Source organism: Mesoplodon densirostris, chromosome 7, assembly GCF_025265405.1.
Source record: "Mesoplodon densirostris isolate mMesDen1 chromosome 7, mMesDen1 primary haplotype, whole genome shotgun sequence".
Lineage (NCBI taxonomy): Eukaryota > Metazoa > Chordata > Mammalia > Artiodactyla > Ziphiidae > Mesoplodon > Mesoplodon densirostris.
Genome location: NC_082667.1, coordinates 79,169,860 through 79,197,353, shown reverse-complemented (window position 1 = coordinate 79,197,353; position 27,494 = coordinate 79,169,860). Strand labels below are relative to the sequence as shown.

Genomic DNA, 27,494 nt, shown 5'->3' with positions numbered 1-27,494 from the left:
TTTTCCTGATCACCCAGATCTGGGATCCCTTCTCATCTGTCCTTTACCCTGCCTCATTTGTCTTCACAGCACTTCTCATTTTCTGACACTGCATCGTATTTTTATTTATTGGTTTATTTTATGTCCCCCCTCCACCCAAGATGTGCCCTCTGTGTCAGCAGGGACTTGATCCATTTGTTTGCAGATTATCCCTAGCATGTGACCCATAGTAGGTGCTCAATAAAAATGTGTTGAATGAATAGACTGTTTAACTTGGAGATTCCCAAATGGAGCTCATCAGGGACGTTTTCCCATTAAAATCCTGGGAAATGTGCTTGGGGACTCACCAGGAAGAGGGTGGCTAAAATCCTGATGGCCGTGCTTCCTAGTACCAGCCACTTAGTTCTGAGTACACAGACAACTCGGCGTTAGACTGAAAACAAACAAAACGGACGTCATGAGAGTTGCCATCACGTGCCTTGAGGAACCAAGCCTTGTGCAAGGCTGACCCCAGGGCTGCCTCAACTGGTCTTACCTACGTGGCCCTGCTGCCGTTTTCCTGAGATGGCTTTATATGAAGATTCCTTGCAAACTATTGGTGGCGCCTGGTGAATTTTCCCAAAACACGGTTTCAGAAATGAGTGTGAGGCTCACACTTGGAGAAGTGCTTGAATCTTCAAGTTCTCCATCAGGAGACTGTGGTCTAGTCACAGCCACCACGTGGCAACTCCCCGCCACACCCCCGCCTCCACTCTGTGTCAGGTGTAGCTTTGGCACTTTGCCTGTGGTTTCCTCAGGTGCTCAAAAGTAGGAAACTCCAGGGCTTCCCTGGTGGCGCAGTGGTTGGGAGACCACCTGCCGATGCAGGGGACACGGGTTCGTGCCCCGGTCCGGGAGGATCCCACATGCCACGGAGCGGCTAGGCCCATGAGCCATGGCAGCTGGACCTGCGCATCTGGAGCCTGTGCTCCACAACGGGAGAGACCAGAACAGTGAGAGGCCTGCGTACCACAAAAAAAAAAAAAAAAAAAAAAAAAAAAAAAAAATTAGGAAACTCCATTTTGCTGGTGTAGAGAGGAAGGCTCAGAGGGATCCAATTATTTGCTCACGATCATCCTTCTAGGAAGCAGCAGTGCTTGGATTAAAAAAAAGTCCTCCCCAGTTGAAAGCCCATCTCTCGCCCTCTGCGCTTGCATACAGAACAGGGGCTCTCCTTTTGAACCTCCACACTTAAATACTCAGCACAATTTGTCCTAGGAGCTAAATGGGCCTGGCCAGGGCCCTTAAGGCAACAAATGAGACCAGTAATCCTCAGAAGGGCTCTTCGTGTACTGCCCAGTTATGGCCTGTGGTTTGATTGATCCATCCATTTCCAGGGATAAAGCTGTGTCCCATTTTCAGTTTTGCTCCACAGTTGTGGGTTTAGTTTAGATTTCCCATCTCACACGTGTTCATCCAGAGCCAAGGCGTCTCAGAACATTGGGCATCAAGCAACAGAAACCCACTGCAACTCGTTTAAGCATAAGATAGGACTTTATTGAAAGTAGCCTGGGGCATCCTATAGGACAGTGAGTGAGGCCAGGCTAAGGAGAGCCCAGAACTACCTCTTTCTATGAAGGACTGTTTTCTCCGTGAACCTCTGCTTCATGAGTCTCCTCTTGCAGACCAGCTTTCTCTGTGCACGTGGCTCCCTGGTGGCTTTCAAGTTGATTAGATCCAGTGCAAGTAGCCAGTCCAAAATGACCATGGTCATGGTCACCCAAGGCCACGGGACCCACTTTGGGAAACACTGTTCAAGCAAGGACCCTTCCCATGGAGAGCGGGGCTTCATGCTTTGTCCCCAGAACCCAGAACAGTACCCTGGCACATATCTGTGGAGCTCCATACTTATCTGTGGGTGGATGCAGCTGACTTAGCTGCACACACACACCAGGCAGCGCTCTGCACTGCAGTCACAGTTGTGCTCCAACACGATCTTTTATCTCAATCATCTGCTTGTGGCTCCCCTTCTCAGAACTGTAACTGGTCTCAGAAAAGTGAAAAGCAAAATTGAGACCAGGTGGAGTATCCACTGTGGGCCCAGCACTGCCTGATATGATGCAAAGGCAGGGCCCGCCTTCAAGGACATGGACTACATTTAGGATCCGACCTTAAAAGGGGAATTTATTGGGAGGACACAGCATTTCTTGTGGAACCCAGGGGCAGAAGTACAGCTGGGCTTTCCAAGGCATCAGGACCAAAGACCAGAAAGTCATCAGGACACAGCTATGTCTGAGGTCTCATCCTCATGTCGGCCTCTTTCAGCAATCAGCTTCTCTCTGTGCTGAGGTACGTCCCCTGCTTCACTCACCTGTGGACCCTTAATCCCTGATACCACATTGCCCAACCCAGGACCTGGGAGAGATGAGCCTAGCCCAGCCCAGCTTCTGATTGGTTCTCCTGGGTCAGGTGAACACATACCTATCAGCTGTGACTTGAGAGGGTGGAGGTCACATGGCACCAATATGGCTGCTGAGATTCCTCCTTTTGGGTGGGGGGGGAGTGCTGGGGGGAATTTTCTTTGCTCTTTCATAGCCCTGGGGCCAGTTAGGGCCCAAGAACAGGTGAGGTGGGTGGCTTTTGATTTTTCTCCCCTGTCTCTGCCTTTCTTATATTTAGTCTAAGAACAAAAACACGGCAGAGAGGAAAGGAAGGGCCAGGGTCTGTCTTCTAGTTTTTACCTTTTTAGCTTTTTCTGTAGTGAAAAGATAGAGAGCTCTGAGAAGTCTGAACCAGTGAACAAGCAGGACGAGTGTGCCTTCGGGAATTTTGAGGTGAAAGTGACCTCCTGCTTTGGTTTTAATTTACTCTTGCAGATAACTTCCTTGTCTTCCTAGGCACTATTCAGGGCTCCAGCCTATTGCTACCATTCCCAGCTAACATTCTCCCTGCCTTCCTTTTAGACGGAGGTGCATCCATGCTCCATATTTTATGTACTAAACATCCATGAGCTATTCTCTGAACAACGTGAATAATTTTCTACTTGATTGTTTCCACACATACAAAACAACTAAGGTCCTTTGTGCAATTCCCACAGCACTCCTGCCGTATAGGAAGAGTCCAGAAGTGTTCAGATCAAAGTGGGGGGCTGGTCTCTAATGAGTTGAAGATTGAGCCCCATGTTGGTTTGCTAAACACAGTGATGAATTCCCACAAGCTTAGTGGCCTAAAACAACAAACGTATTCTCTCATGGGTCTGGGGGCTGGAAGCCCCAAATCAGCATCAGCTGGGCTGCAATCAAGGTTTTTCAGAAGGACCAAACTCCCTTGGATGTTCTAGGGAGGAGTCCATCCCTTGCCTCTTCCAGCTCTGGTGGCTGCTGGCATCCCTTTTTTCTTTTCTTTTTTTTTTTTTTCTCGCTATGTAGGATTCCCATCTAGGGAAATACAATAATTTATATGTGCATTTTCCTGTTGATGGACATTTAAATTGTTTCCAATTTTCAATATGATTTCTTTTAAAAAAATTTTATATACTTTTTCAAGGTTACTTTACATTTACAGTTATTACAAAATATTGGCTATATTCCCTGTGTTGTACAATACATCCTTGAGCCTATCGTACACCCAGAAGTTTACATCTCTCACCTCCCCACCCTGTATTGCCCGCTCCTCCCACTCCGCGCTGGCAACCATTAGTTTATTCTCTATATCTGTGACTCTCCTTCTTTTTTGGTATATTCGGTAGTTTGTTGTATTTTTTACATTCCATATATAGGTGATATCCTACAGTATTTGTTTTTGTTTGACTTATTTCACTTACCACAATGCCCTCCAAGTCCACCCATGTTGCTGCAAATGGCAAAATTTCGTTCTTTTTTAAGGCTGAGTAGTATTCCATTGGTTATATGTACCACATCTTCTTTATCCATTCATCTCTTTTAAAATTTTTTTTTTTTTTTTTTTTTTTTTGCGGTACGCGGGCCTCTCACTGTTGTGGCCTCCCTCGTTGCAGAGCACAGGCTCCAGATGCACAGGCTCAACGGCCATGCCTCACGGGCCCAGCCTCACTGCAGCATGTGGGATCTTCCTGGACCGGGGCACAAACACGTGTCCCCTGCATCGGCAGGCGAACTCTCAACCACTGCGCCACCAGTGAAGCCCCTATCCATTCATCTCTTGATGACACTTAGGTTGCTTCCATATCTAGGTAATTGTAAATAATGGCGCTCTGAACATTGGGGTGCATGTATCTTTTCAAATACATGTTTTTGAAAACACGTGTTTTTGTTTTTTTTCAGATTTATACCCAGGAGTTGAGTTTCGAGGTCATATGGTAGTTCTATTTTTAGTTTTCTGAGAACCCTCCGTACTGTTTTCCACAGTGGCTGTGCCAGTTTACATTCCTACCAACACTGTACCAGGGTTCCATTTTCTCTAAACATTGTAAATTTTCTTCCTAGGGGTAATTGAGATGGTAGTTCAATAATAACATAAGATCAGGTGAAGTCTAAAGAAATTTTAGAAAACCTGGATAAAGTAAGAAAACATCTGTTCGCTGGCATCTGAATGTTAGAGAGACACCAAGACATGTGGGCCAAGTTCTGGAGAGAAGGGAAACACAGACGCAAGCTTGACATTTGGTGCAGCTTTTCTCCTTGGGGCATTTGCGGATTCAAATCTTACAGCCTAGGAGCTGAAAAGCCAAGGAGTCCAAAGACTCTAACCACAGAAGCTGCTGGCATCCCTTGACTTGTAGGTGCAGCACTCTAGTCCTGCCTCTGTGGTCCCTGCCTCCGCCTCTTCTTTGTATATAATCTCCTCCTGTCTCTCACTTATAAGTACACTTACAGATGGCACTTAGGGCGAGGATAGTCTCACCTCAAAATCCTTAGATCCGCAAAACTTTACCTTGTAAGGTAACATTCTCAGGTCCCAGGGATTAGAGCCTGAGATCTTTGAGGCCACCAGTCAGCCCACTGTAAGCCCTAAACGTCTTCTCTCCTGAGGAAGGTCTAGGCTGGGCAGAAACCCCGACAGACATCTACCAGAGGCCAGATTGAGAGCCCTTTTAGAAGGTCATTTCTCAGCTCATTTGGAACCTTGCTATTGCCCTTTTTTTTTTTTTCTTTTCTTTTCGGTACGTGGGTCTCTCACTGTTGCGGCCTCTACCGCTGCGGAGCACAGGCTCTGGATGCACAGGCTCAGCAGCCATGGCTCACGGGCCCAGCCGCTCGGTGGCATGTGGGATCCTCCCGGACCGGAGCACAAACCCGTGTCCCCTGCACTGGCAGGCGGACTCTCAACCACTGCGCCACCAAGGAAGCCCTGCCCTTTCTTTTTTCCTCCTGTTTGTCCTCAACAGGGGGAAGCATTAAGAGTAAATGAGGGGTTTCCCTGGTGGTGCAGTGGTTAAGAATCCGCCTGCCAATGCAGGGGACACAGGCTCGAGCCCTGGTCCAGGAAGATCCCACATGCCGCGGAGCAACTAAGCCCGTGCGCCACAACTACTGAGCCTGCGTTCTTGAGCCTGCGAGCCACAACTACTGAAGCCTCCATGCCTAGAGCCTGTGCTCCGCAACAAGAGAAGGCCATGGAATGAGAAGCCCGTGCAACACAACAAAGAGTAGCCCCTGGTCGCCACAACTAGAGAAAGCCCGGGCGCAGCAACGAAGACCCAATGCAGCCATAAATTTAAAAAATAATAATAATAATAAAAAAATAAATGCATTAATAGATTTTTTGTTTCCTCTCATCGTTAGTGTATTGCTTTCATTCCTAAGACCCTAAAAAATTGGAAACCCCACCACTTACCAGGAACACACTTCGCAACACGGATCCAAGGGAAGCTATTTTCTTCCGTAGACACTTCATGATATGAGAAAGATTAACACGTCCTTTGAAAGACCTCAAATACAGTGGAGTCACATAGGCATTACATTTAACTTATGCAAATTCAAATATTTGTATTCAACCAAAGTATTTTTTTTTTCCCACACAATTTGGCTTCCAAACATGAGCCAGCTACTTAACTACTGCCTGACCAAGTGATCTTTTCTGGTGCTGGAGATTGCTGTTTTGGGTTTTGGGGATATGGTACAGTATAATTAATATGTTCTTTATGGAAAACTGCTGGGATTTTCAAGATTATTTTTAACGTCAGGTGATGCCCACCCTTCTCACTGTGTAAGAAGTACCTTTAGTGGAAGATCATGCAAATCATTTTTCCCATTTCCTTCTAGTTTTAATCAGTATAAAGAATGCATTTGGTTTTAAAATATCAAAATACTTTTATTGTGCCTTTTTAAAAATAAAAAATAAATGATATTCATGGCTTCTGGCTCTTCCTCCTGTTTTGTTTGGTGGTCTCTGGCCGTACAAGAAAGGCAGGGAGAGAACAGATGGCTGGAGAGAAGGCAAAAATGAGGGTCTCTTCAAACACCACGGGAAAGGGGTGTGTCCACCTGGGCAGTGTGTGTTCTTTGATGACTGGGTACTTGGTCTGTCCTGATGGCCTGGGACTTGACCTACTGGGCTGTCTTGGTGCGGCAGAATGGGCAGCGTGAGATGGAGTTAGAAACCTGGGTTCCAGACTCAATTCTTGAATTTACTAGCTGTGTGACTTTAGACGGGCCATTTAACCTCTCTGGGTCTCAGCTTCCTCATTTGTAAAATGGGGAACATAATGCTATTTACCTCCCAGGGCTTGAGAGAGGATTAGACGAGAAGTGTTTTGAACACCGCAGAGCGCCATATAAACATGACTCACTGTTATGGAAGCGATAAAACTGGTTGCTGTTCACATTTATTATAATCAATTCAGATATAAATGCACTATACCATGGCCCCAACAGCCCTGAGGTTACCATTCTGTCCTGTGGCCCCAGTACACGCCCTGGGTTTTCTGAACTGCGGGCTTCTCAGAGCTCCTTGGAGGTGTGACATTTGGGTTTGTCACTACTCAAACACATAATTGCATCTACCAGGCCTAGGAGTCTGAATTTCAAACTTATTCTTCATATGCCTGCGTATGTTTACATTCATAATATCTGTGAAAAGAACCCCTCTCCTCACACACTCCAAAATACAGTATTGTGCAAAATACCAGTCTAGGAAGCAACACACTAGGGTAGCAACCTTTAATGTCGTAAAAAAGCATCTTAGTAGTTTGACGCAGAAGAGTTACACTGACTCACGGAGGATCATGCGAGGCCCAGCGGGACAACGTTTCTAGTTCCTTCCACCAGGTTTAGAAAACAGAAGGCTCTGGCTGGATTTGCTGGACTCTTCTCTCTTTAGCATCTCCCTTCCTTGGTCCATCTTTGGGGTGCATTTTCTGGCTCCAACCTACAACAAGCAAGAGCAACAAATGCCCAAACTCTATAATTGTAGGGAGATCCCCAAATATTCCTCAAATGACATTTTTTTTACTCAAAATAAAATCTTTGTTGTAAAAAATATTTATATACACACATAGACGTGAGCAAAACGAAGGTAAAATGATCCACCATTATCACACTACCCACAGGTAACCTTATTCACATTTTGGTGTACACTCTTCCAGATACACAGATAACGTTTTCTTCTTACATTTGCATCTTTTTTTGAACCAGGAGTTTCTGATTATAGGCAATTTCATTGGGATGGACTTTCTCTCGAAAAGCTGTTACTGAACTGAATGCCTTATGTCTCTGATGTCTTAGGAGGGTAAAATGCAGCATACTCTAGGGGGTCTGTCTAACCCTTTTCTGAGCACTACTCCTGGATCCAGGCAGCCATGTGTGTGACTCTGTCCCTGGTCATAGCTGATCAGGTACTTGGCACGGGCTAGGCTTTTAAGATGGTCACTCCCAGGATTTGGGGTTATGGGCTCTAAGATGCTACTTGCTTCCTGGGCTGGTCCTTTGAACTGGGGGACCGTGAGGTCATTCCTTCCTGTCACATGACTGGAGAGAGAGCAGAGATCAGGGGAGCCACACAGAGACACAGAGAGGAGATACGGCCTGTGTGTGCATGTGCACATGCTTGTGTGTGTGTAAAGAGATGATGCCTGAGATCTGATGGCTTACCTGTTCTATTTCGAGGCCAGGCTCTCTTTCAGCTCCCAGTTTTTATGAGGCACTCACCCTTATATCCTTAAAAAAGCCCCCTCCCCCCCTTTTTTATTTTTGGCGGTACACGGGTCTCTCAGTGTTGTGGCCTCTCCCGTTGCAGAGCACAGGCTCCGGATGCGCAGGCTCAGCGGCCATGGCTCACAGGCCCAGCCGCTCCGCGGCATGTGCGATCTTCCCAGACCGGGACATGAACTCGTGTCCCCTGCATCAGCAGGCGGACTCTCAACCACTGCGCCACCAGGGAAGCCCAAGGCCAACTCTTGGGGAAGGAGTCGCCCAAGGTACACTTGGCAAGGAACCTGGAGGAAAGCTTTCTGTACTGACGAGATCCTAGACACCAAACTTCTAAGCTCAGGCTGGAGGGCTGGGAGAATGGGAAGCTGGCTCTTTGCTCTTAGCCGAAGCACCATCTGCCCCCCTTCTGTTAAAGCCACAGGCAGCGTGAAGTTCCAGGGCGTCTCACATCTCAGAGAAGCACAATGTTCCCACAACATCCGGGACCCATCCCAATATCTCCTCTGCCATTTCACACCCCCAGGTGGTCCTCAGACAAAACCTAGATGTAGGGCAGTTTCTGCCTCCTCCCAGCTCAGTCATATATGTGAGTGAATAAGTAACAAACTTCCAGTCGTTTCCACTTTGCAGGGTGACAAACGTCTCAGATCAAGTGGGGCCCTCAGGATGCTCTCTATCCTCTTAACATCCTGCTCTGGGGAGTAACCACCTTCTGGTCTTAGCACAAGGATGCTGGTTGAGAAGCTTCTATTTTCCAAATATATCCCTCACCTAGAATATCTTCGTTTCTTCCCATGATAATTTGGTTGCCTCAGCATGACTGTGGCCTTTTATCAAACTTGAATGTCTCCTCTCTCATATTCAACCAAAATGTGTTTGGCTTTCTAGCTTCCTGAGAGCTCGCCTCTACTGTCTGCAAAGTGGGAACGTGGACTGGCTTAATTGCAGTTCCAGGGCTGATTTGTCAATGGCAATGTTTCAACATGTTCAAGATTTCGTAGTCTTAATTCTCAACTTTGAAGAGAATTCTAGAGGATGCTTCCTTGAAATTTAAGTGAAATGCCACTGGAAATGTATCAGGTTTATTACCTGGAGGTCTATAACCTAAAGGACTAAAAACTAGCACTCACCTGGGTGTCAGATCTGCACTGATTCCCAGCTCTCCTACTGAGCTGTGTGGCTCTGGACAAAGAAAGTCTCTGAGCCTCAGACACCTCATCTGTCAATTGGGTATAATAACAACACCCACCCCATAGGGTTGTTGTGAAGCTTAAAAGAGATACTGCACATCGAGTGTTTGGCTCTGTGCCCGGCACATGACAAATGCTCAATACATAATAGATGTGGGATAACTGTCCACTGGGCTTCCTGCTGACGTTCTAGGGTTTTCTCTCTTCTCTCTTCTGGCTCACCTGCAAATGTGAGTTCTGCATCTTTGAGTTCTTCATCAGCTCTCCAAACATTCGTCTCTTTAACACAGAAAGAATATTGACAAAATGTAGCTTATGTTCTTCTTTGCCTTTTGCATCAGAGAAAAATGGATTTTTCTCAACTTTCAGATGCTACCCATTTGGATGGAATGTTGAGCCTTCCTAGGTGAGGAGGTGAGGATAGAGGTCTGCAGAAGGGGGTGTGGCTTTGGGGCAACGCTACACTGTCCTGCTGCACCTTTTAGGGAATCTCTGTTCCAGATTCCAGCAGAGAAGGAGGTGGTCAACCAAGAAGGCTATGAAGGATACTGTATTCTTCTTGGAGGACAGATCTGCTTTAGCTGGAAGCAGAGCCTCCTAGATCAGTGGAAGAGGCTGTAGATGTCCAGTGGCTTTCCACCCAGTGGAAATGTTGAAAGCCCCAGTGGCTAACCTCCCTGGCAGGGACTACAGGGGCCTGTTGGGAAGCCAGCATCACTGAAAACCTGGAGCTTGCCGCTCCCCTGGGGTTTGATTACTATTGCTGACCCTGATCTGCTCAAGACCCTGCACCTCAGGGGCAGCTCATCCAAGAAAGAGCATCCCCTAGGCACTGGAGACACAAAAGTGAGAGGGAACTGGGGTCTCCCTTGCAGACTGACTCTCCGCAGGTGAATGTGCAGTGGTGTCAGGAAGGAGACGTTCTCCTAGAGCCCTGAGCATCCACTGGGGTCGCCAACCGGATTCCTACAGCGGCCAGGAAAGTAAAAGAAGTGGGTGAAGTGAGCTGGGGTGGTGGTGGACAGCAGCAAACACACGAGCCCAGCGCCTTTCTAAGGGGCCTGGAAGATGGAGGCTTGTGATGGTGGCTTGTGGGTCTGTGGGCCTAGGGTCGCCAGATCTTCCAAGTTTCCCAGAGAAGCTGGAAATCCAGAGTATTCCAGGAAACTGCCCTATTTTGAAATGTAACTTAAAAAAAAATCCCATGAGCCAAATGGAATATATCTGTGGGCTGCCATCTTGCGACACCTGCTTCAGAACCTCCCTGCTTGGTGTCTAGTTGGTGCTCAGTAAATGTTGGAGGGGTTGCCAGATAAAATACAGGATGCCCAGTTAAATCTGAATTTCAGAATGAAGCCAACAAATTTGTGAGTGTGAATATGCCCCGTGTAATATTTAGGACATTTATACTGAATAGCTTTTGTTGTTTATCTGAAATTAAAATTTAACTGGCCATCGTGTTTTGTGTTTGTTTGTTTTCCCCAAAATCTGGCAACCCTACCGGGTAGTCACAAAACTCAGGGAGGAAATAAGGCTGTCTTTTGGGACAGGGCATAGGTGCTTACAAGACTCTTCCATTCTCCCAGAAGGATGCTAACTCTACCCTCAGAGGACTGTCCGTGAAGGCTGATGGGCCCGTATTGAACTGACAGTTGCCCTCCAGGCGTTTTCCGTGGAGAAGGCCTCAAGCCTGCAGCCACTCAGTATTTATCATAAACTCAGTTGAGACCATCACTATCCAAATTCCCAGATATTATAAAGCAGGGGTTAGTTTTAAACCAACAGCCTTCTTCTCTCCCACCCCATCCCCCGCCTCTTTTTTTGCAGAACCGTTTATCCAAGCAAAATCCCATGAGGAACTTGGGGTATAAGATAATGGAGAGCTTCTCTGGCGGGAGAAAGGTGTGTGTGCTTTGAGAGTCACACCTTTCCATGGCACCCAAAGGCTCAAGGGAACCCCAGTTTGAACATTGCTGCAAAATTCCTTCCTGGATTAAGTTCCGTCAGTGGGCAACTGGGCACTGAAGGGCAGAGCCTGGCCCCTGTGCACCTGCTTTTCCTGAACTTTACTGAACACACTGGGATGTGATGAAGGGGGTGCGGGAGGGTCTTTTTCTTTAGCCTTCTTCTATCCGTATGCTGCATAGGCCTGGCCACATGGTTCTACTTCATCATTGTGGGCGGAAGAGCATCACCCGAAGCCCCTCCCATCCCACGCTCCTCCTACACAACATCTACCAATTGTGGGGCTTCCCTGGTGGCGCAGAGGTTGAGAGTCCGCCTGCCGACGCAGGGCACACGGGTTCGTGTCCCGGTCCAGGAGGATCCCACATGCCGTGGAGCGGCTGGGACCGTGAGCCATGGCCGCTGAACCTGCGCGTCCGGAGCCTGTGCTCCGCAACGGGAGAGGCCACAACAGTGAGAGGCCTGCCTACCGCAAAAACAAACAAACAAACAAACAAACAAAACACACAAGTGGCATGGAGGAAGCCAGAATCTTGAGAATACCTGGGCCCAAGGAAATCTTGGAAGATAGTGAGCTAAAGAGAATAGTGAGGATAATGACGATGGTAGGAGAGCATGTATGCTTTGTGGTCCTATGTACTAAGGGTTTTGTATACAAGCTCCCATTGGGAAGGCTACGAGCTAGGTGCCATTTTTATTCTCATCTTAAAGAAGAAGGATCTGAGCTAATTAAGCAGAGGGAAGGTTAGGGGCTTCTCCTGGCTGAGACCACAAGGCAAAGCGGTGGTCACGCCCCCTAGCCAGGACTTGATTGGCTGGAGATTTGATTGGCAGGAGAGCTGAGCGGCTTCTCCTGCCAGAAGCAGCCTGTGCCCTTCAGCCTTTCTTCCACTTCAAGCCCTGAGAAAGGGTTTGCGTGCTTCCCAAGTGGCAACTTCTGTGCGTTTAAAAATTTCCTATTGAAAATCCCAGCCTTAGCCCATTCACAAAAGGTATCTGGGTCCTTTCTTGGCCGTGGCCTAGTCGTATTCACCAAAGAGAAGAGCGCATCCCATAAGAGCTGGCGGCTTTGGGAGGACCGGGGAAGGCGTCAGCTGGCAGGAAGCTCCCTGAAAGAAATAGAGGAATTCCCACCCATCCATGAGCTGCCTATTCTTCCCCCTTAGAAACGGGGCTTGTGATGTGCCAGGCACTGCAGGCATTTTGCCATTTAACCCTCCCGCTGCCCCACGGAGTAGGCCCCTTGCTAACAGTTTTGGTTGCTTTTGTTGAGGAACCTGGGATACAGAGGTCAAGCCACTTACTCAGGGTCATTCGGGGCAGCGGTGGGGCTTGACCCCTATTTGCTTGACTCCAAATCTGGCCTCTGAACTCTGAGAGACACTGCCGGCTTCTCGAGGGATGTGGGAAGTGGATTCGAGTGCGCACGGCCTGGGCCGCGGTTCCCGTCCCTCTGCCACATGGACAGAGCCACAGACCCAGTTCGCTGTGAAGGCCCAGCATCTTATACCAAGTCTCATTTTCACAGCCAAAGATATTAGTGTGGAAATAGGACTTTTGATTCTTGAAAGGTCTGCTTGGTGAAGAGATGGTCAAACATTAAAACTACAAACTCCATTTTTTGTGGGGGGTGCAATTCTGAGGCTAAAGATGTGTCATTTCATCTCAGTGCTTCAACCTTGCCACCTCTGTGAACGGGTGAAGAGTTTCAAAGTTTTATACAGGAGGCTAAAAAACTAAGGCTCCTTGTGAAAATGCTATGTGTAATACTTAGAAAAGAGGAATTCTACTTTCTGTTCATTTCTGCTTAAAGACAACGAAGATATACTCCCTGGAAGGAACAGATGCCAAGACAGATGTGTACAAGTGCCCTTTAGGATCCAGCAAAACTTTCAAATGTATTATTGTTTTCTTCCCGACAAACAGGGATTTCTGACGACATATTAACAACAAGCCTGAAATGCAAACCTGAGTCCTGGAGTGAAACCCCCAGGAGCAATCGTGCGATGTATCCAAGGGGGCCACCCTGGTAAGGGAGACACAGAAGGAGGGGGTGTGGAAAAGTGAACATGGGCGGGGGAGGGCAGCAGGTGGGGAGGGAATCCTGTTTCTGCCACTTAGTAGCCAGGGAACGGTACCCTCTGTCAACTCAGCTTTCCCCTCTCTCTAAGGGGCTGACACTTGCCAGCATCCCTTGCGGGTTGATGGGAGAGATGAAGCATGTGCGGTGTGGAGCAGGTGCCTGTCCCTTGGTCAGTCTTTCCCCCAGTTGTGAATTCCACGAATTTGAAAGCTACTAGCTGTAGCTCTTCTGGGGACCCTGACACAGGTTCAGCTTGGCCATTTCAGACCCTTCTCGGCTGAGGGATGTCCAGCGCCAAACAGGCTGGCACGTCCCTTGCGTTGTGTGTGAATGAGGAACCCCAGGAATAATGCATGTGAAACCTCATTATGTAAATCCTCAGGTTTTCAGTACATGACAATGGCTTTTTTGGGGGCCCTTCTCTGTCCCATTCTGTGGTCTGGTGTCTCTGCTGTGGGAACTTGTCTGCCAAGCCCTGGGGGGGGTGGGCACCCTGGGGAGGGGTGAGCTCTCTAGAGGGCACATCAAAGGGAAAGTCACAACTCTGTCACTGGCCCAGCTCTCCCTGGCATTGCTTGGTGTGAAAGGAAACTATCCTCTGCCTGAGGCAGCCCCATGTCACACACAGACTAAGGCCTGTGATGTTTAATTCAGAGCAGTGAGCACTGGAAACACCGCATCCAGGCTCCCTCAGAGCAGGACAGCCACTTTTCATTTCTGGGGCTCTAAGCAGAGAGCCTGCTGTCTGGAAACCTATTGCCTGGAAGGTTCGCAGGATGGAGGGCAGGCTTCTGCAAGGAACTATCTGACCATCACCTCCTGGTTGAGGAGAGGGGCACCCTTCTATGACCTTGGCCTCCTTAGAGCTCATGCAGGCAACAAACACACACATACAAATACACACACATGCCAACCCACAGCAAATACTCACATGTACGCACATACATGCAAGCATGCGTGTACAAATACACAGCCCCAAGTCAGAAAGACTGGAGTACTATTCTGGCTACTCAGAAGAGCAAACCCAAATCTTTATTCTCAGAGAGCTTATCCCTCGGTGTATCCCTGGCACCTGGCAGAGCAATGAAAATCAGAATCGCCGCCTTTAAAAACACTCGGGCTGTTCACTCAACTGATTGTGGTCATCATTGCAGGAGGCAGGGAAGTCAGATCATGATGCTGGACACCCTTAAGCTCAGTACAGTGCTGTGTGTCAATTATGTCTCAATAAAACTGGTAGAAAAAATAGTTATCTGGATAGAAAGAACAAGATAAAATACACGAATTATCAAAAGTTAAAAAAATACAGACGAGCTAGACTATGAGTCTCAGAAAGCACTGTTCACAACAGCCAGGACATGGAAGCAGCCTAAATGTCGATGGAGGAGTGGATAAAGAAGATGTGGTACAAATATACAGTGGAATACTACTCAGCCGTAAAAAAGAATGAAGTAATGCCATTTGCAGCAACATGGATGGACCTAGAGACTATCATACTATGTGAAGTAAGTCAGACAAAGACAAGTATCATATGATATCACTTATATGTGGAATCTAAAAAAAATGATACAAATGTGCTTATTTATAAAACAGAAACAGACTCACAGACTTTGAAAACAAACTTATGGTTACCAAAGTGGAAATGTGGTGGGGAGGGATAAATTAAGAGTTTGGGATTAACATATATACACTATTATATATAAAATATATAATCAACAAGGACCTACTGTATAGCACAGGGAACTCTACTCAATATTCTGTAATAACTTATATGGGAAAAGAATCTGAAAAAGAATAGATATATGTGTATGTATAACTGAATCACTTTGCTGTACACCTGAAACTAACACAACACTGTAAATCAACTATACTCCAATATAAAATAAAAATTAACTTAAAAAAAAGAAAGTTTACAAAAATAGAGGCAAGTTAGACTATGAGTCTCAGAGAGGTTAAGCTGACACATATATATAGAATCTAAAAAAAAAAAATGTTCTGATGAACCTAGGGGCAGCCAGGAATAAAGACACAGATGTAGAGAATGGACTTGAGGACATGGGGAGGGGGAAGGGTAAGCTGGGACGAAGTGAGAGAGTGGCACGGACATATATACACTACCAAAGGTAAAACAGATAGCCAGTGGGAAGCAGCCGCATGGCACAGGGAGATTAGCTCAGTGCTTTGCGACCATCTAGAGGGGTGGGATAAGGAGGGTGGGAGGGAGACGCAAGAGGGAGGGATGTGAGGATATACGTAAGCATATAGCTGATTCACTTTGTTATACAGCAGAAACGAACACCACATTGTAAAGCAATTATACTCCAATAAAGATGTTAAAAAAAAGAAAGCTGCCTGAAGCCACACAGTAAGTGGCAGAACAAGAGTCTAAACCTAAGTCTGCCTAACGCTAAAGCTATTCTGTCACCTTCCTTTGCAATGAGCGAATGCATTCTGTGCTCCCTGGATCCCACCGGGACCTCAGTTGGCTGTTTCTAAAGGGAGCTGAGCGGCAGCCTCAGAGGCTCTGCTCCGAGCAGGGACCTCTCACCTTCTGCTGCCTGACCGCCCTGGTGACCCTCTTCTCCCGGTGCAGCCGCTCTTCCATGTGCACCAGGGCCTCCTTCAGCAGCGCCTTTTCTTCGGCCTCTTTGGAGATGTCGTCCTTCAGCTTTGCCACCTGTGACTGGTACATCTGAACCGACACTTTGCTCTGCCTGAGCACACAGGAGAGACAAAGTCTCTTTTCTCCTCATCTTTCTCACTCACCACCAATGCTCCCGACCTGGGAGATCCTCAGAACACTTCCATATATGCCTGGTTTCGTGGTTTCCTTACAAGTGGGGGGAAGGCTGAAGATGTGGGGACTAGAGGGCAGAATAAATAGCCCATTGGCTGTGGACATGCAGCATGAAGGGGGCACAGGTTATGCTACCAGCCCCTCCCAATTTCCCAGAGAGGGTGGGGGAACGGATACCACTGAAAATAGGATGGAATTATGAAAAGCACACACATGGTGAAACATCAGACACATTTATAAAAAGTGCACCTTATTCCTTAACAGTAGAGTACTTTAACTGCTGCTTTCTTGCCCAGAGACTTGGGTCCATCAGGCCCTGAGTCACCATCCCGCCTCCCCCCTCCACACCCAGGCCTCTGTCCTCTTGTCCTGGTCCCTACGGGTCTGGAGCTGCCCCGAGGTTTAGCCTGGAGAATGGAGGCCTGGGCCTTTTGCTGGGGACACGGGCCATACTTGAGCTGTTCAATGTCCTTCTCGTATCGTCTCAAAAGCTCTTCTTTCCTCTGCAGCTGGTTCTTGAGTAGGGTGATCTTATCAAACACCAGGCAGAGGTCTCTTTGTCGAAGCTGGTAGACTCTCTCCCTCTCTTTTGGGGAGAGGTGTTTCATGGACACGTGACCTGACATATCTTTGATGTTCATCATAGTCCCGAGGGTTTTGCTCATATCCAAGTACTACGAGAAAGCGTTTCACAGGTAAGAGGCCTGGCCCAAGACCGCTGGTGGCCACTTTGAGGAGGCAAACATCTAATTCTGTTTCATTCATTTTCTGCAGTTGCAGAGAAGAAACACATGCTTTGCAAATGAGTGCATTTGGGGCTTTTAGTATGACTTTCATTTCCCCCCGCATCCATTTTCACTATGCCATTTTGAGAATTGGGGGGAGGGGGGGAGAGGGAATGACAACAGATATAAACATTCATTCTTACTACCCAGTCTTCCAAGGAATTGGGCTCTGCAATTTCCAGCCCATGCTGGGATAGGAGATGGGTCTCGTGGAGCTACTGTAACAACTAAACATGTATGTGAGGTTGATGTGTAAACTATCTGCAGGGCACGCAGGTTTGGACAGGAGGGGACTGATGCTGGGTATACCTACCAGCTTTTCACTAAGATCTAAAGCCTCAGCCACATCCGTTTTCCATAACTTCTCAGTGGCCATGATGGACCCTGGGCTGGAAAGGCCATTTTGAAGCTGAAATTAAAAAAAAGAAAACAAAGTCTCTTGGCATTCCATTATGATTTTCTACATCCAGAAGAATAACCCAAAGAATAATGGAAGAACTGGAAAGTTACTAAAGAATAATTTGAGAGAGTTAATTTTTTTAACATCTTTATTGGAGTATAATTGCTTTACAATGGTGTGTTAGTTTCTGCTGTATCAAAAAGTGAATCAGCTATACGTATCCATATATCCCCATATCCCCTGCCTCTTGCGTCTCCCTCCCACTCACCCTATCTCACCCCTCTAGGTAGACACACAGCACTGACCTGCTCTCCCTGTGCGATGCAGCTGCTTCCCACTAGCTATCTATTTTACCTTTGGTAGCGTGTGTGTATATATGTCCATGCCAAGAGACTTGGTTTTAAATCCAGTCTGACTCTGTGAACTGCTTTCTTTATGTCTGTGCTCCTACCCCTTCGGAGCACGACTGCCTTTGAAATGATGCATCACTTGTGCCGTTCTTTGGCCACTGTCTCGTCTGTCTTCCCTTTAGGCCAGTGGTTCTCAACCGGGGGTGACTCTGTCCACCCTACCCCCTCCAGGACATTTAGCAATGCCTGGACACATTTGTGGTTGTCATAATTGCTGCTGGCGTCTAGTGGGTAGAGGACAAGGATGCTGCTAAACACCCCACGATGCATAGGGCAGTCTCCCAAACAAAGAGTTACCTGGCTCAAAAAATCAGTACCGCTGATGTTGAGAAGACAAGCTCCAGAAAAATGGGGACCATGCGGCTTTTGCTCACTATCTCCCTCCTTGTGCCCAGCATGGCACCTGGCAATGAGTGCTGCATAGTGGGCATGTTTGTTGAATGAACGAATGAAGGTTAAGTGGAAAATAGCCTCCCTCCTTTTTATTAAAGGAATCTCATTTCTGTGCAGCAGAAACCATACCCTCACAAAATTTGGCCCAACCTTCTCCTAGCTCTGGAACCTGGTGGGTGGGCATCACTTCAGACCCTTTCCAGAGACAATGCAGATAGTGTTTGCAGCTGCATCTCCCTAAGACCCCAACCAGCCAGCTGGCTGCTGGAAGCCCAACTGACTGCATGGAAAGGCCACCAGACTGAATAGGGGACCTGATCTGAACGACTACAAATAACCATAGTAAGCCTCCTTAAAAAATAAAGTGGCTTTTAATGCTTGCCATGAGCCTCTCTTAGCCCTAGCATTTGTTGGCACTACCCTGAAAACCTCTGAGATTAAAAACAAAACAACTGGCGGCACCGCCCAAGTACCCAGGAGGAAGGCACAGGCCCTCCCTGCCTGAGGGATTAGAAGTCTAAAGTGGATGAACACTTAGTGACCATGTTGTTGGAGACCCTCTTCCTACGTGGTATCTGAGACTCAGTGGAAATGTAATCTCTGTCCAAGGTCACACAAGGCAGCACCAGTGGAACCAGAAGTCTGGGCTCTGGACTTACCATATGTTTCTTCAGTCATTCATCACAGAATTATTGAACACCTACTAGACTAGATGCTGGAGATGTAATGCTATCCACTTATCTCAATACCACGTTTAAAAAACCTATCTTTTGGACCCGGAGGAAGATGGCGGAAGAGTAAGACGCGGAGATCACCTTCCTCCCCACAGATACATCAGAAATTCATCTACACGTGGAGCAACTCCTACAGAACACCTACTGAACGCTGACAGAAGACCTCAGACCCCCCAAAAGGCAAGAAACTCCCCACATACCTGGGTAGGGCAAAAGAAAAAAAGAATAAACAGAGACAATAGGATAGGGACGGGACCTGCACCAGTGGGAGGGAGCCGTGAAGGAGGAAAGGTTTCCACACACTACAAGCCCCTTCGCGGGCGGAGGCTGCAGGTGGCAGAGGGGGAAAGCTTTGGAGTAGCGGAGGAGAGCACAGCAACAGGGGTGTGGAGGGCAAAGCAGAGAGATTCCGGCACAGAGGATCGGTGCCCTCAGGCACACACCAGCCCGAGAGGCTTGTCTGTTCGGCCACCGCCGGTGGTGGTGGGGGGGGCTGGGAGCTGAGGCTCGGGTATCGGCTTTCAGTCGGAGCGCAGGGAGAGGACTGGGGCTGGCGGCAGGAAGAGAGCCTGAAGGGGTTAGTGCACCACGGCTAGCCTGGAGGGAGTCCGGGGAAAGGGTCTGGAGCTGCCGAAGAGGCAAGAGACTTTTTTCCCTTTTGTTTCCTGGTGCGCGAGGAGAGGGCATTAAGAGGGCTGCTTGGGGAAGCGCCGGAGACAGGCGCGAGCCGCGGCTAAAGGCGCGGACCTCGGAGACGGGCGTGGGACGCTGGGGCTGCCGCTGCCGCCGCCGCCGCGGGGCCTGTGTGCGAGCGCGGGTCACTGTCCGCCCTGCCTTCCGGGGGGCCTGTGCACCCCGCCACTGCCGGGGTCCCGGGACCCGGGGACGGCTTTCCCGGGAAAGCGCACGGAGCGCCTCGGGCGGCTGCAACATCACGCCGGCCTCTGCCGCCGCAGGCCCGCCCCACACTGCGCGCCCCTCCCTCCCCTCTGCCTGAGTGAGCCAGAGCCCCCGAATCAGCGGCTCCTTTAAACCCGTTCTGAGCGAAGAACGGACGCCCTCCGGCGACCTACGCGCAGAGGCGGGGCCAGGTCCAGGGCTGAGACCCGCGAGCTGTGAGAGCAGAGAAGAGACAGGGAAATCTCTCTGTGCAGCCTCGGAGGCAGCGGATTAAAGCTCCACGGCCCATTTGATGTGCCCTGCGTCTGTGGAGTGCATGAATGGACAGCGAATCATCCCAAATTGAGGAAGTGGACTTTGAGGACAAGATTTAAGACTTTCCCCCCTTTTCCTCTTTTTACAACGAATTATCCCAAATTAAGGAGGTGGACTTAGAGAGCAAGATTTCAGACTTCTCGCCCTTTTCCTCTTTTTACAACGAATTATCCCAAATTGAGGAGGTGGACTTGGAGAGCAAGATTTTTGATTTTTCCCCCTGCTCTCTTTTTGTGAATGTGTATGTGTAATCTTCTGTGCAAGAGTCTCTCTGTATAGCTTTGCTTCCACCATATGTCCCAGGGTTCTATCTGTCCGTTTTTTTTCAGTCATTACTTTTTAATTTTAATAACGCTACTATATTTCATACTTTATTCTATTTTACTTTACCTGCTCTTTCTTTTTTTTCCTACCTTCCCTTCCTCCCTCCCTCCCTCCGCTCCTCCTTTCCTTCTTTTTCTTTCCTCCCTCCCTCCCTCCCACCCTTCTTCTTTCCACTTTCTTTTTCTTTCCTTCCTCCCTCCCTCCTCTCTTTCTTTCTTTCTTTCCATCCTCCCTCCCTCCCTCCCTCCTTTCTTTCTTCCTCCCTTCCTTTCTTCCCTTCTTCCTTTCTTTCCCTCTCTCTTTCTTTCTTCTACTAATTCTTTCTTTCTACTTTTTCTCCCTGTTATTCTGAGCCGGGTGGATGAAAGGCTCTTGGTGCTGCAGCCAGGAGTCAGTGCTGTGCCTCTGAAGTGGGAGAGCCAACTTCAGGACACGGGTCCACAAGAGACCTTCCAGCTCCACATAATATCAAGCAGCGAAAATCTCCCAGAGATCTCCATCTCAACACCAGCACCCAGCTTCAGTCAACGACCAGCAGGCTACAGTGCTGGTCACCCTATGCCAAGCAACTAGCAAGGCAGGAACACAACCCCACCCATTAGCAGAGAGGCTACCTAAAAACATAATAAGGCCACAGGCACCCCAAAACACACCACCAGACGTGGAACTGTCCACCAGAAAGACAAGATCGAGCCTCAACCACCAGAACACAGGCATTAGTCCCCCCCACCAGGAAGCCTACACAACCTACTGAAACAACCTTAGCCACTGGGGACACACACCAAAAACAACGGGAACTACGAATCTGCAGCCTGCAAAAAGGAGACCCCAAACACAGTAACATAAGCAAAATGAGAAGACAGAAAAACACACAGCAGGTGAAGGAGCAAGATAAAAACCTACCAGACCTAACAAATGAAGAGGTAATAGGCAGTCTACCTGAAAAAGAATTCAGAATAATGATAGTAAAGCTGATCCAAGATTCTATTTCCAAGATCCAAAATCTTGGAAATAGAATAGACAAAATGCAAGAAACAGTTAACAAGGACCTAGAAGAACTAAAGATGAATCAAGCATCGATTAAAAATACAATAAATGAAATGAAAAATACTCTAGATGGGATCAATAGCAGAATAACTGAGGCAGAAGAATGGATAAGTGAGGTGGAAGATAAAATAGTGGAAATAACGGATGCAGAGCAAAATAAAGAAAAAAAGAATGAAAAGAACAGAGGACAGTCTCAGAGACCTCTGGGACAACATTAAACGCACCAACATTCGAATTATAGGGGTTCCAGAAGAAGAAGACAAAAAGAAAGGGGCTGAGAAAATATTTGAAGAGATTATAGTGGAAAACTTCCCTAATATGGGAAAGGAAATAGTTAATCAAGTCCAGGAGGCACAGAGAGTCCCATACAGAATAAATCCAAGGAGAAATACGCCAAGACACATATTAATCAAACTGTCAAAAATTAAACACAAAGAAATCATATTAAAAGCAGCAAGGGAAAAGCAACAAATAACACACAAGGGAATCCCCATCAGGTTAACAGCTGATCTCTCAGCAGAAACTCTACAAGCCAGAAAGGAGTGGCAGGACATAATTAAAGTGATGAAGGAGAGAAACCTGCAACCAAGATTACTCTACCCAGCAAGGATCTCATTCAGATTTGATGGAGAAATTAAAACCTTTACAGACAAGCAAAAGCTGAGAGAGTTCAGCACCACCAAACCAGCTTTACAACAAATACTAAAGGAACTTCTCTAGGCAAGAAACACAACAGAAGGAATATACCTACAATAACGAACCCAGAGCAATTAAGGAAATGGGAATAGGAACACACATATCAATAATTACCTTAAATGAAAATGGACTAAATGCTCCTACCAAAAGACAGAGAGTGGCTGAATGGATACAAAAACAAGACCCATATATATGCTGTCTACAAGAGACCCACTTCAGACCTAGAGACACATACAGACTGAAAGTAAGGGGATGGAAAAAGATATTCCATGCAAATGGAAATCAAAAGAAAGCTGGAGTAGCAATTCTTATATCAGACAAAATAGACTTTAAAATAAAGACTATTAGAAGAGGCAAAGAAGGACACTACATAACGATAAAGGGATCGATCCAAGAAGAAGATATAACAATTGTAAATCTTTATGCACCCAACATAGGAGCACCTCAATACATAAGGCAAATACTAACAGCCATAAAAGGGGAAGTCGACAGTAACACAATCATAGTAGGGGACTTTAACACCCCACTTTCACCAATGGACAGATCATCCAAAATGAAAATAAATAAGGAAACACAAGCTTTAAATGATACATTAAACAAGATGGACTTAGTTGATATTTATAGGACATTCCTTCCAAAAACAACAGAATACACATTTTTCTCAAGTGCTCATGGAACATTCTCCAGGATAGATCATATCTTGGGTCACAAATCAAGCCTTGGTAAATTTAAGAAAATTGAAATTGTATCAAGTATCTTTTCCGACCACAATGCTATGAGACTAGACATCAATTACAGGAAAAGATCTGTAAAAAATACAAACACATGGAGGCTAAACAATACACTACTCAATAACGAAGTGATCACTGAAGAAATCAAAGAGGAAATTAAAAAATACCTAGAAACAAATGACAATGGAGACACGACGACCCAAAACCTATGGGACGCAGCAAAAGCAGTTCTAAGGGGGAAGTTTATAGCAATACAATCCCACCTTAAGAAACAGGAAACATCTCGAGTAAACAACCTGACCCTGCACCTAAAGCAATTAGAGAAAGAAGAACAAAAAAACCCAAAGTTAGCAGAAGGAAAGAAATCATAAAAAGCAGATCAGAAATAAATGAAAAAGAAATGAAGGAAACAATAGCAAAGATCAATAAAACTAAAAGCTGGTTCTTTGAGAAGATAAACAAAATTGACAAACCATTAGCCAGACTCATCAAGAAAAGAAGGGAGAAGACTCAAATCAATAGAATTAGAAATGAAAAAGGAGAAGTAACAACTGACACTGCAGAAATACAAAGGATCATGAGAGATTACTACAAGCAACTCTATGCCAATAAAATGCACAACCTGGAAGAAATGGACAAATTCTTAGAAATGCACAATCTGCCAAGACTGAATCAGGAAGAAATAGAAAATATGAATAGACCAATCACAAGCACTGAAATTGAAACTGTGATTAAAAATCTTCCAACAAACAAAAGCCCAGGACCAGATGGCTTCACAGGCGAATTCTATCAAACATTTAGAGAAGAGCTAACACCCATCCTTCTCAAACTCTTCCAAACAATATCAGAGGAAGGAACACTCCCAAACTCATTCTACGAGGCCACCATCACCTTGATACCAAAACCAGGCAAGGACGTCACAAAGAAAGAAAACTACAGGCCAATATCACTGATGAACATAGATGCAAACATCCTCAACAAAATACTAGCAAACAGAATCCAACAGCACATTAAAAGGATCATACACCATGATCAAGTGGGGTTTATTCCAGGAATGCAAGGATTCTTCAATATACCAAATCAATCAATGTGATACACCATATTAACAAGTTGAAGGAGAAAAACCATATGATCATCTCAATAGATGCAGAGAAAGCTTTCGACAAAATTCAACACCCATTTATGATAAAAACCCTGCAGAAAGTAGGCATAGAGGGAACTTTCCTCAACATAATAAAGGCCATATATGACAAACCCACAGCCAACCTCGTCCTCAATGGTGAAAAACTGAAACCATTTCCACTAAGATCAGGAACAAGACAAGGCTGCCCACTCTCACCACTCTTATTCAACCTAGTTTTGGAAGTTTTAGCCACAGCAATCAGAGAAGAAAAGGAAATAAAAGGAATCCAAATAGGAAAAGAAGAAGTAAAGCTGTCACTGTTTGCAGATGACATGATACTATACATAGAGAATCCTAAAGATGCTACCAGAAAACTACTAGAGCTAATCAATGAATTTGGTAAAGTAGCAGGATACAAAATTAATGCACAGAAATCTCTGGCATTCCTGTACACTAATGATGAAAAATCTGAAAATGAAATCAAGAAAACACTCCCATTTACCATTGCAACAAAAAGAATAAAATATCTAGGAATAAACCTACCTAAGGAGATAAAAGACCTGTATGCAGAAAATTATAAGACACTGATGAAAAAAATTAAAGATGATAGAAATAGATGGAGAGATATACCATGCTCCTGGATTGGAAGAATCAATATTGTGAAAATGACTCTACTACCCAAAGCAATCTACAGATTCAATGCAATCCCTATCAAACTACCACTGGCATTTTTCACAGAACTAGAACAAAAAATTTCAAAATTTGTTTGGAAAAACAAAAGACCCTGAATAGCCAAAGCAATCTTGAGAACGAAAAACGGAGCTGGAGGAATCAGGCTCCCTGACTTCAGACTATACTAAAAAGCTACAGTAATCAAGACAGTGTGGTACTGGCATAAAAACAGAAAGATAGATCAATGGAACAGGATAGAAAGCCCAGAGATAAACCCACGCACATATGGTCAACTTATCTTTGATAAAGGAGGCAGGAATGTACAGTGGAGAAAGGACAGCCTCTTCAATAAGTGGTGCTGGGAAAACTGGACAGGGACATGTAAAAGTATGAGATTAGATCATTCCCTAACACCATACACAAAAATAAGCTCAAAATGGATTAAAGACCTAAATGTAAGGCCAAAAACTATCAAACTCTTAGAGGAAAACATAGGCAGAACACTCTATGACATAAATCACAGCAAGATCCTTTTGGACCCATCTCCTAGAGAAATGGAAATAAAAACAAAGATAAACAAATGGGACCCAATGAAACTTCAAAGCTTTTGCACAGCAAAGGGAACCATAAACAAGACCAAAAGACAACCCTCAGAATGGGAGAAAATATTTGCAAATGAAGTAACTGACAAAGGATTAATCTCCAAAATTTATAAACAGCTCATGCAGCTCAATAGCAAAAAAACAAACAACCCAATCCAAAAATGGGCAGAAGACTTAAATAGGCATTTCTCCAAAGAAGATATACAGACTGCCAACAAACACATGAAAGGATGCTCAACATCATTAATCATTAGAGAAATGCAAATCAAAACTACAATGAGATATCATCTTACACCAGTCAGAATGGCCATCATCAAGAAATCTAGAAACAATAAATGCTGGAGAGGGTGTGGAGAGAAGGGAACACTCTTGCACTGCTGGTGGGAATGTGAATTGGTACAGCCACTATGGAGAACAGTATGGAGGTTCCTTAAAAAACTAAAAATAGAACTACCATATGACCCAGCAATCCCACTACTAGGCATATACCCTGAGAAAACCATAATTCAAAAAGAGACATGTACCAAAATGTTCATTGCAGCTCTATTCACAATAGCCCAGAGATGGAAACAACCTAAGTGTCCATCATCGGATGAATGGATAAAGAAGATGTGGCACATATATACAATGGAATATTACTCAGCCATAAAAAGAAACGAAACTGAGCTATTTGTAATGAGGTGGATAGACCTAGAGTCTGTCATACAGAGTGAAGTAAGTCAGAAAGAGAAAGACAAATACCGTATGCTAACACATATATATGGAGTTAAAAAAAAATGTCATGAACCTAGGGGTAAAACGGGAATAAAGACACAGACCTACTTGAGAATGGACTTGAGGATATGGGGAGGGGGAAGGGTAAGCTGTGACAAAGCGAAAGAGAGGCATGGACATATATACACTACCAAACGTAAGGTAGATAGCTAGTGGGAAGCAGCCGCATAGAACAGGGAGATCAGCTCGGTGCTTTGTGACCGCCTGGAGGGGTGGGATGGGGAGGGTGGGAGGGAGGGAGATGCATGAGGGAAGGGATGTGGGAACAGATGTATATGTATGACTGATTCACTTTGTTATAAAGAAGAAACTAATAAAAAATAAATAAATAAAAACAAAACAACTACAAAAATATAAAGGCCCCCAAAGTAACTGTGATAGATAAGAGTGGACATATTTGTCTATGTATCTATGGAGATGAGAATAAAAGAGGGTATCTGAAGATGACAATAAACCGGGCAGATCTGCTGCACAAAGAACCTGAGATGCTGCTCAGTGTCTTCAGCTACCCTGAGCTGCATCCTCTGTACCTCTCCAGACGCCCCCTCTTTTCCTGAGGGGAGGGTCACTAAGGAAGAGCCTGGGCTACAGGATCCAAGCACACAGTCCCCACCCGGTCTCTGCAGGCTAGCAGACACACCACCAGGGACACACCCCTGGTGTGTCTTCAATTATTATTCTGTGACCTTGGGTGAGGTACTTGACCTCCTGAAGCCTTAATTTTTCTTATCTCTTAAATGGGGACAATAATAGTAACTATGACACAAGGCTGCTACGATGGTTAAATGACATAAGGCATGGAGCCGGCTGAGCTCAACGCCTGGCACACAGTAAGCAGTTCACAGATGTCAGCTATTCTTCCTCCTGCTCTTTCGTTTAATTACTGCAAACCTTGGAGGATTGAGAGTTGGGAGGTTTCCTGCTCTGTGGTGTCAGTGGTGGGATGAGGGCTTGTTGCCAAGGGGAAGGTCAATCTTGGAAGCAGGACCATCAGGACGTGAGATCCAGCTGAGCTCCCCACCTGGAGATGGTCCCTCTACTCCCAGCCTCAGAGAAGGAAGGTTCGATTTTATCAGGAAAACCAACACGTTTCTGAAGACTCACACCTCTAGACGTGTGAGCAAATGTCTAGAAAAATTGTAGGAGAAAATTCTGGTACAGATAGGATGGCTTTATTATGTTTTCCAAAAGCTGGTTTAGACCAGCTGCCACAGCAAGCCACGCTGACCTGAGCTGTCCATTGTCATGTGTCAGTCAAACACCCGATCAAACATCCATTTAGGATACAGGGCACCTTCAACCTAACAATCAAATTACTTCTGAAAATCCTGGCAAATACAAACTATGCTCCCTAAGAAAGGAAGGTTGTCTTGGATAATACTCTTTAAATACTGTTTGACAATAATAACTATCATCTATTAAAGTGCTCGCTATGAGCTAGGCACTGGGATAAGCACTTTACATAA

The 27,494-nt window shown here is 46.0% G+C and overlaps 2 protein-coding genes across 2 annotated transcripts in view; one reads left to right on the top strand and one right to left on the bottom strand.

The window, feature by feature from the left end:
• The window catches only part of LOC132494286 (U3 small nucleolar RNA-associated protein 25 homolog), a 720,475-nt gene that overhangs the window by 165,903 nt on the left and 527,078 nt on the right, over positions 1-27,494 (top strand). The gene's annotated exons all lie outside the window — the stretch shown is intronic.
• The window catches only part of LOC132494413 (forkhead-associated domain-containing protein 1-like), a 104,178-nt gene continuing 93,023 nt past the window's right edge, over positions 16,340-27,494 (bottom strand). Inside the window, exons 15-16 of the mRNA XM_060105501.1 lie at positions 17,221-17,316; positions 16,340-16,796 (exon numbers count right to left, since the gene is read on the bottom strand). Of these exons, the coding sequence (XP_059961484.1) occupies positions 16,380-16,796; positions 17,221-17,316 (513 nt within the window). The 3' untranslated portion in view covers positions 16,340-16,379. The remainder of the gene's footprint in view (positions 16,797-17,220; positions 17,317-27,494) is intronic.